Genomic DNA, 10248 nt, shown 5'->3' with positions numbered 1-10248 from the left:
TGTTCTGGTCGCGATCTTCTGTGTGCAAACAGGAATAGGACCCAAGGTGCAGACTCCGGAGACAGAACTTAAACCAAAACAGCTTTAATGCTGAACTCAAACATAACGTAACTGGAAAAAGGTCAAAAATAAACTAACACCAGCGGATTGACAAAACACACAGCAAAATAAACGGTAGATCGCGACACGGACACAGAGAAACACAGGGCTTAAATACACAGAAGGAGCAATCAGGGAATGAATAACAGGAGGGAAACAGCTGGGGCAAATCAGAACTGACAAGACAAAAGGAAGCGTAAACTGAACACACTGAGATAAGACAGAGACCTTCAAAGTAAAACAGGAAACACATAACACAGACTCACATGCAGGCACTACAGAGGGAACAGAGACGTGGGACCAGGGCAGACACAAACACTGACTGAACACGGGGATATAGGAACTAAGGACACACAGAGACGCGAACTAGACAAGGGGATACAGGTGATAGGGGAGACAGAGCAACTAAAGAAGACAGAGACATAAACCATAAGACAGAACTCAAAGAAACCAAAGACTAGAAAGTATAAATAATATAATAAACTCAAAAACCCTGGGTCAACGACCCAGGCATCCTAACAAACAGACGTTTAAGATCATTGTTATGCTGAAAAATTAAGCTATTGTGTCACTTCCCTCGGCCTTTTCTCCCTGTTTCCCTTCTTTAAAAATGGCTTCTTGAAAGCCACCCTTCCACTGACACAGTTTCTGATGAGGCTTCATTAGACAGTAGATGGATTGTCAGATTTTTCATGTTTCTTAAAAACATTATTTTCCATAGACAGTTATTTTAGGTCTGACTACTACTACTACTTTTGTCCTTCCCTTGTCCAGATTCCTTCATTTCTTTAAACACGAGGTACACCACATGAAATATAATTCAACTAAAGAAATGGGAAGAAACAGTGTGTTAAATGAGTTCTTTGCTAAGTTGTTTATTTTGTAGACATAACACTCATTCATCCTTTGACTTGGGTGTCTTTTTTATGCTTGAATGATTCGTAGATCGGTGTTAAGTGGCTTAACAAACAAACAAAAAAAGGATTCCTCTGAAAATTGTCAGATACAAGGAATGCACCAAAAAAGCAGCCACTGTCCAAAGTAAAACTTTGAATGACCTTTAGAAAGCCTGGAGAGCTATTGCTCAATACTACTTTTAAAAAGATCCAAGAAAATCTGTTTCCTTGGAAGCAAAATATGAAGAAAACATAGGTGGCTCAAGATTTTTGCACATTACTGTATCTTAGATGTCACATGGCTGAAGGGAATAATAGTTGGGAAAAAATGTCCAATCATTTACATTGCAGTTAGGATTTTTTTTGCACAGCCTTTTAAATCCCACAACCCGAACTCAGGTTAAATGTCTGTTAAATGAATGAAAGCTGCAGAAACACAAGGTTATAACAAGGGTAGAAAAAAATATAGTTAATATATTTATCTTTTAGTTTTTAGAACTAAAACTAATTCAGAGCAATAAAATAGAAGGCCACATAATCTGAAATAACTTTTAGTATTGATTTTTTTTTCTATATGCTAAATGTTATGAGATTTATCAGTTTTCGATTTCAAATGCAATACAAGAGCATGAAGTGAAGAGCACAAAAACACAAAAGCCAGTTACAATTCTGTATGAAACAAAAGCTGCATGAACTAAATATTTTATAAAGCCGTTTTGTATGTTTCCTGCTAATGAATCACCCGTTTCTACAGATACAGTTTTAATTAAAATAATTGGTTTCTCCTTTTAGAACGGAAAAATATGCAACTTTTCCATCTCAGCGAGGGGTCTTCTTCATTATGCCACCACCGTTCACAGTTATGGGTATAAACAGTGTTTTTTTCTGTTAACTGATTAAAATGTCAAACACACAAAGGCACATCAATCAGTTCCAACTGGCAATAAGAAGACCTTTCTTCTGTTTGAAAGCGAAATGTATGTTGCTGATCATGTTTTTAGGGGGTTTTTTTCCACATAGCAGATGTGAATCACAGCCAGCCTTGGAGTTTCTAACAGAGAACCAGAACAGGCAATGTCCCCGACCAAAGAACAACCGAATGTTCAAAATAATCACACACCCAAAGAATGCCCACCTCCGCTGGCCTCTGATGAGTTGTTTTTAGGGGGTGGGGGTTTGTGCTTCTGCCAGCAAAGAGAGCTGTGAGTTTTCACAGCACACTTCAGCATCTGGGTGTTGGCTCCAACCAAGGGCTTTTACATCCTTCATTACTGATTTGTCTCAAAATAAATGTCAGTAAACACAAATCAAACCAATCTATGATATGATACGATGTGACATAAATCAGTTTGTATTCACAAAATTGATTTCCGTGACATAGTCAGTCTGTCAGGCTGTCCAGGGATAGGATTTGCTACAATGAATGCATTGTCCATTATCTAATAAAATATCTGTACAACTCAGGAAATATATATATTAAAAAAAAAAAAAAACTAAATCAAACCATCAGTTTGAAAAAACTAATTAAGTTACACTGTGTCATATAGTTCTGTACCTCAAACTTCTATAATTGTCACAACAAAGATGGATCAGTTTCATTTAGTAAGCAACACTGCAGTCTCTGCCCTCACTAATGTAAGTACTCTGTGCAATAACTCTATAACTCATACAGCTTCAGCATGTGCCCTTTTGAAGTCATGCACAAACTGACAAAGCAAGCCAAAGAGCTCCTGAGAGTCTTGATCCGCCGGTTCTCCAAATTTCACCTATGCAGAAGAGAAAAAAAGGTTTACTGATTTATAAATAAATAAATAAATAAAATGAAAATAATGTGGCAGCAGTTACATCTTCCATGACCACAGGGCTTGTAAAAAAAATTGTTTTACAATTAACAACTGCAATCACTTTCATTTGTGAAGTGGTGCCTGGCCCGCGCATGTTCTTCTTAACAATAGTCTTTTGATTTAATTAGCTCATATGCTGCCTCAGCATGCATCCCAATCCTTGAGTGCCCTTATACAATGATGCAGACATGTACTGCCAAATTAATAGGTAGACCTAGGTGGTTAAAAGGGTCACTGGCATACTAATGTTAGTCATTCTGAAGCCAAAGTTTATTACAAAGGGTCACAGTGGTTAAACGTACTAATTTGCTGACTGCATGCTGTTGACTGTGCAGGTTAAAGTTCAGACTGAAGCCATATGCTGTTACTCTTTCCTGGTATTATTTTTGTTATGTTTTACAAATGTGTAATTTCTCTAATGAAATTAACCATAAGCTTACTTACAAGCAAATATTATGTACTATAAATCTTATAACGCACACCAAACAGCTGACTTGAACACACACAGGATGTGCTCACTAATAATATGAAACAGCCTTCAGCACAGTTGGGCTTCATCTTAATTGAATTTGTTCCTTTACATCTTGCTCTTGTAAAGACATTACAAATTATTACGTGTTAGACATGCTGCGCTGGAAGGCGAGTTTCTTACCTTTTCTAATGATCAAGTCTTTTCAGTTTTTGTGCTAAGCTGTCAGAAATGACTAAAGCGTCTTAGAGACTGGCCAGCGATCCCCTAGCAACCACTGGTCCCAAGGGAAAATTGCGTGTTCCCTGAACACTTGGCAGAACTGGCCACTTGCAATCAGTAGGTAAAACTGGTGGCAATGAGGTATATCATGCTACACAGAACCCCCTTCAATTAATACCCGATTGCCACAGTTTCCTTGCATTTGCATGGAAGACAAATACTATTCGCCGAGCAGTATTGAAACTGTGTATCCAAGTTTGTCTTCAAAGTAAAAGTTGCACCTTTTGAAACCTTTTCTTTTACTTTAACGGCAAATACTACTAGTGTTTGTTTCAGCGCTTTCCTTGTGACTGTGTACTGCCATACTTAGAGGTTGCCACTGGGTCGCTGACCATTCACTAAGACTGTGTATATGAGACCTAACCTGGCTGTTGATTCTATTGCTATACCTCATGTCAGCAAAAAACTAAATAAATATACTTCCAAAGATATCACATTTCAAGCTGCTGAAGCAAAGCTGCATATCTCTGCATGAAAAAAATCGCAGTCAGCCTAATAAAAAGCGAGCTTGCCGTTGTTATCACTTATTTACTGCAGTTGGAATATCATACAATTTGCCACAGTTAGCTAGCTCACGCTTTCACAGTGTGATTGGCATCATTTTATGCTTCACACTTATTCACAGCTGTGTGGCTATCAGCCGACTCAGTCATTAATATTCACCCAGATGTACAACATGTATATTAGAGCTGACACTAATGACTTTAGCTCTGCTAATGCACTAACGCCAGCCCTTGTTTTTGTAGCTCCCTGTAGCATCCCATCTTTAGTTGCTTATAGTATCTGCTATTTTGTTGGTACTGTAGATTTAATGACAATGTAAAAATGTAATGTTCATGTTTGTATTTATGTAGATGGGGAATTAGGTTTCCCAGCAGAAACCTTGTTGCTGCTAAGATTAGTTGAGAGCTTCATGAAGGAGGACCTCGGACTAAAATAAGAAAATTCCCATGGCAAATATATCCAAAGATCTACATTTAAAGACAAAGAGTATTTGTAGTGGCTGCTGTTTCAGAATAAAAATGAAGGAGGACATTGGCGCTGTAACACAAGCCTTGCTCTTCCAAATACTTAAAGCGTAACAGCTGACAGTCAGTGCATTTGTATTACTGTGTGCTTTCAGTTCGTAGAAACAGTTACACAGGTGTAAGATTCAGCAAAGTCCCCAGCAGCAAAAGGAAGATGTTAGCTAATGGTTAACACTGTTCTCACCATGAAATATTATACTTAGATGTGCAGATTAGTCTATTTGCATACTTTTATCCTCACATTTTTCACTGTCTGCCAGGGATGCTCAAAATTATGTATAACTGGAGCAAAAGACTTTCTTTTACTTGGTAAAGTGTAGAAGTTTAATCCTCTCAACAGTGTTTTAGCTGATTCGCTTCCTTGTCTTTTATGCACGCTGAACATTTATGAGTTTTTTCACAAACACATGCTGGGCCCAATAAAATCAATTTACTAACCCATATGGATAAATATGTTATCCACCCATTCACACACAGGTAATGGCAAGCTACATTGTAGCCACAGCCACCCTGGGGCGCACTGACAGAGGCTGCCGGACACTGGCGCCACTGGGCCCTCTGACCACCACCAGTAGGCAACGGGTGAAGTGTCTTGCCCAAGGACACAACTACCAAGACTGTCCGAGCTGGGGCTCGAACGGGCAACCTTCCGATTACAAGGCGACCTCCCAACTCTTGAGCCACGATCGCCCCATTGTAAATTGTATACTACTGAACTATCCTTATATAAAAATATCAACATACCTAAAGTATGCCTGCTGTTGATTTTATTAATACAAATGAAGTTACAAAACCAGACCCAGGAATGTTCATTACACACCTGACAGGCGGGTCTTGGATAATGTTTAACCTGTAGGTCTGAGCTGTGCTCGAAGAAGCAATATTAAAACTTTTTATCTGCAGAACCTGAGGTGGAATTGATTTTCTTATATCATGTCTCACTGACATGGTGCATTAAACATGTGCATTGTATGAAAAAAGGCTGGTAATGTGACACAGCTGATAGAGTCTAGTCTTCATGTTTTTATTTTTGCTTTTATGTATTAGAAAAATTGGAGCGCATGTTTTATAGCGTATTATATAAAATGTCTCCTTTTATTTAGTACTTGAAGTGGTTTTAAAAACATGCTTCCAGTGTCTGGGGACATCTGCAAATCAACTGCCCCAAAATTTTATGAGCTGCTTCTATGTTTAATACATTTGCATGTTGGCTATTTCAGGGCATCATTGTGAATTCCCTCCTTCCGCCCCCTTGACAAGATGTGACTAAATATGACACCTTTTCCCCAACCTGCTGCTCCCTTGCACTACACCACAGCCCAGTCAGTCTTAATCATTTTTCCAGCGCTCCTGAAGGGGTTTATTGTACTTTTAGGAAGTTTCAGAGGCACAGTCTTAGTACTCAGTAAAATGGATGGGACACAAGTGGGGCAAGTGTCTACAGACTGTCCTGTGTTAATCCTCAAATGACATTGGTCTTTTCTTTTTGTTTTTTTAAGAAAAAGGATGCTTGATTGCTCTGTGGTCTTGTATTTAAAGAAGACTACGAGAATAGCCTGAGAATGGTTCAACAAAAAACATTTCAAATATAAGGTATATGAAAAGCACCACCATTTAAAAACCACTGAGAGGTAAAGTGAATAATATTAACGATCTTGTAACAATAGCACCTGTCACAGGTTGGGATATACATATATATGTATTATGTAGAAAGTGACCAGTCAGTTATTAAAGGTGGAAGAAAGAGAAATGGGTTTGCATAATGATCTAAGTGACTTTAGTAAGTGAAATTATTTCTTAGATTTCTTGTTTTTTGTGTTTCTTGGTCTCTTTATCCTTCTGTCAGTTTCACATCTTTCTTTTGCTCAGTTTTTTTTGGCACACCTTCATCATCTATCACCCCAGTTCATCCACTATTTCCTATTGTCAGAAAATCTTAGTGCTTTAGTGCTTAGCACTAGTACAAGTTTTCCCCTGTTCTCTGTATTTTGTTGTTTCTTTTTTTTCATGAATTTATCTTTTTCCTGCCTCCTGCCAGTTTTGTTCACCTATTCAACTGCCAACACATGTGAAATATAATTTTTTTGTATACTTTATTAATCCTACCTACTGAGCTATCTCCTCCCCTTCCCTTATAAGAAAATTAGGTACTAATAAAGGACCAGAGAGCTAAAAGGCTGGTCCAGTCCACCACTGGTCCACCACAAAGCAGCTGTTGTGGCACAAATTTCTGAAAATTCTAATTCTGCCAATGATTGAAAGATGTTACAGCATACAGTCTATCACAGCCTGCTTTGTATGGGCTTCCAATGCCACAGGCTGATTGAAAGTTCCCATGCTGATCCCTGTCCACTAGAGAAAGCACCTATGGTAAGAGGGCACATCAGCAGAGGCAGTGTGACACTCTGGGAGTGTTCTGCTGGGAATCGTTGCATTCATGTGGAAGATAGTTTCCCAAATGCCATATTTTTTGCAGATCACAGTCTTTCATAACATCTTTGTTCCTGATACCACAAGTTGCATTGCAAGATCTTGTAGAAGCCATAGTTTGACAAGTCATTTGTCTTTTATCCTGTCTTCTTTCTCTCACCCCGACCAATGGCAGGAGATGGCCGCCCCTCCCTGAGCCTGGTTCTGCTGAAGGTTTTTTCCTGTTAAAAGGGAGCTTTTCCTTCCCACTGTTGCCATATTGCTTGCTCATAGGGGGTTATATGATTGCTGTCTTGAGGCGACTGATGTTGTGATTTGGCGCTGTATAAATATAACTAAATTGAATTGAATTTTGAAAGTCCAGGGAAAACGACAGCATATGAGGAAGAGTTTATTTATCTGCAATAAAGTAGCAAGCTTTTGAGGGTGTAGTTCACCTCTCACCCTAAATTGGAGAGTTGGACGGACAGGTGGATAAATGGATTGACAGATGTAGCTTATTCTTAACAACAAGCTTCCAAAACTTTGATCAAACATTTAGAGATGATGCTACATTTAAGCAGCACTGCCTGATGATTAAAATATAACTCCCTGCCTGAAGGGGACAATGCAGTTAAAGGTCAGCTAGTTAAACTTTAAAAAGGCCACAGCCGATTCACCACCAGAACATTTTTAATAATAGTGGAAGAGTGATTTATGTTAAGAATAAGGTATAATATTGGATTAGGATAATATTGAGGTAAATTAGGATTTATTGTTCAAGGATGTTCATTTAAAATGTTCCTCATTTAGAAAAATATGCTTATTTGCTTTCTTGCTGAGGTTTAGATGATACTGATATGATTCTAATATCTGCACATTAAATGAAAAGCTGCAGCTGGGGTTACATCAGTATGTAAGAGGTGTTTCTCAATTTCTACATGAGCTTATGTATAAATTAGAAATGCATGATATGCATTTTGCATTCTTCACAAGTTTAGTCAACTTTTTGCACTTTTGATCGAGCTACACTGTCTGCTCCACTGAAAGCATATCTACCACATGAAGTCTTGCCTTCCATTGACCTGCTTACCTGCCCAAATTACACGCTAACCTCCCTGACAGGAAGCGGCACGCCTCTGTGGAAAAACTGGCTTATTGGTTTTTAAACTTCGTTGTGGAATTACATTAACTGGAAAAATCCATTGGACCTTTATCACATTGATTAAGTGGTCATGACCAGAGCCTTTACAAACTAGAGGCTGTGAGAGCAAATCAACTGCAGCTGGTGTGAGCATCAACAGTTAGCTCTCTTAAGGCAGAGACACACCGGAGATTGATTTTTCAGTCATCCATGTTTGTGCAGCTTACAAAAAAGATACATGGCTTGTTTAGACAGCTGGATTGATTGAAACAGTTTTTTTCCTCCACATAAGCACAATCAAATCAAAACATTTTACAGGTTTTATGTAACCTGATCTGTGGATATTGGCTCATTCTTTCCCATTGTTAAATTCAAAAGCTGAATTCCTCACTGTGATGACATTGAAGCAAAGCAGCAGCATGCTTAACTTGAAACCATTGGTTTCCAAACGTGATGAAACAAAATGGAACAAATAAACATTTTAAAAAATCATCAATAAATAATGTATTCGTGCTACTCCGCTATTCCTTCCCCCCAATTCAGTATGTTTGTCCACCTGGAGTTGTTAATTTGGTACAAAGTAGATAGAATTTAAATTTTTAAATTGTGTTTTCATCAATTCCAGTTCAGGTAACTACTATTTTAGGCCACAGACCTTCAAAAAGGTAAATTACCTACTTTACATGTTGGGCCATCTTGAATAGCCAGCTTCTTGTAGCCATGGGTGAGATTTGGACAAGAAGAACTGACTTACTACTACTACAGCCCTGAACTGAGCAGAACACATAGCAGCTTCTTAGTAATCTTAAGCTGTGTCCAAATTCTTTGGCCACCTCGTACTTCCAGCCTTTTCGGTCTTCGGAGGACCCGGCCCACGTAGACCACAACGGCCGGGTCCTCCGAAGACCGAGAAGGCTGGAAGTGTGAGGCTGTGAAATTGGGGGGTCTAGCCTTCAGGTTTGTGTCACCAGCTGTCTTGGTGGACTTTAATAAACTCAGTTGTTTGCTCCTTGCTATCTAAAATATAACAGGACTTTGGCGTAAGTTTATTTTGTGACCCAGAAAGAGTAATAAGAGTAATATTAAAACTAAGTAGCTGCCGCCATTGTTAGAAACTGGAATTGGCTGGGCCGCGCTATGAATTCTGGGATATGGTGGGCCACGAAGGATACACCCGACCCATCCTTTAAATCTGGGGTAAAGGAGGAAGCATTTGTCAGCCGTGTGTGGAGGATTCTTTGAATTTGGACAGCCTTCGTTGCGTCGCTGTGACGTAATCGGCCTACAAACGGGCCTCCGAAGGATGCAGCCTTTGAATTTGGACACAGCTTTAGGCTCCAAAAGGTGACCTCTCTTTGAGCATACATAATTCGAAACAAGTAGACTTGAAGTCAAGTCTACTTGAATATTATATTATATTGAATATTATATTGAAAAAATATTGAAAAAATTATATTTTCTTACCAGAGTTGAAGGCTGCCCTGGAAATTGCTACGATCTTGAATTTTTAATTGAGATTTTTTAAAAGGGCACTCAAAAAAGAGCATTTGTGTCAATTGTGGTATTTGTATCAGGTTGTAAAAGATTTCCCTGTAATGTTAAGCTAACTGCTGCCCTGCAGGGTCTTCACTGCGCTTTGCTCTTATATAAAAGTGTGATAGTATTTGCATCCTCACACACACGGAGCGGAGCATACAAAAGACATGACATGATATTAATCAAGTTGACAGCAACTTATTACAGTAATTACAAAAAGAAATTCCTGCCAGGTGTTAACCCTGATGTAATATAATGAAAGACAGGGAGCAGCCAATTGGCAAAGCCAAGTGCCTTTCAATATTTGCCTACTCACTGACCACTGTTTGCAGTCAGACTACTGCAAATGATTTGCTACCTCTCCTTCTGCTGCTAACTGTTCACATAATACAACATAGAACTGAAAAAGTATAGATCCATCTACTTATTTTCTCTGATCTGGTGATACTGGGGTGACCGTGGTTCAGGGGGTTGAGAAGCTCATCTGTAACCGGAAGGTTGCCGGTTTGATCCCCAGCTCTCTCTGTCCTGGTTGTTGTGT

The 10248-nt window shown here is 38.9% G+C and overlaps 1 protein-coding gene across 2 annotated transcripts in view; it reads right to left on the bottom strand.

Moving 5' to 3' along the window:
• Positions 1-243: 243 nt before the first annotated feature.
• Positions 244-10248, bottom strand: part of LOC308407877 (uncharacterized protein) — a 50229-nt gene continuing 40224 nt past the window's right edge. Inside the window, exon 17 of one of the 2 annotated variants that reach the window (XM_080899816.1) lies at positions 244-2761. In XM_080899816.1, the coding sequence (XP_080755942.1) occupies positions 2660-2761 (102 nt within the window). In that variant the 3' untranslated portion in view covers positions 244-2659. The remainder of the gene's footprint in view (positions 2762-10248) is intronic. The other variant, XR_013973737.1, reaches the window with a different exon arrangement.

Source organism: Rhamphochromis sp. 'chilingali' (assembly GCF_963969265.1).
Source record: "Rhamphochromis sp. 'chilingali' genome assembly, chromosome: 12".
Taxonomy (NCBI): Eukaryota; Metazoa; Chordata; class Actinopteri; order Cichliformes; family Cichlidae; genus Rhamphochromis; species Rhamphochromis sp. 'chilingali'.
The sequence above is the reverse complement of the archived record's forward strand: the minus strand, read 5'-3'. Positions and strand labels throughout refer to the sequence as shown.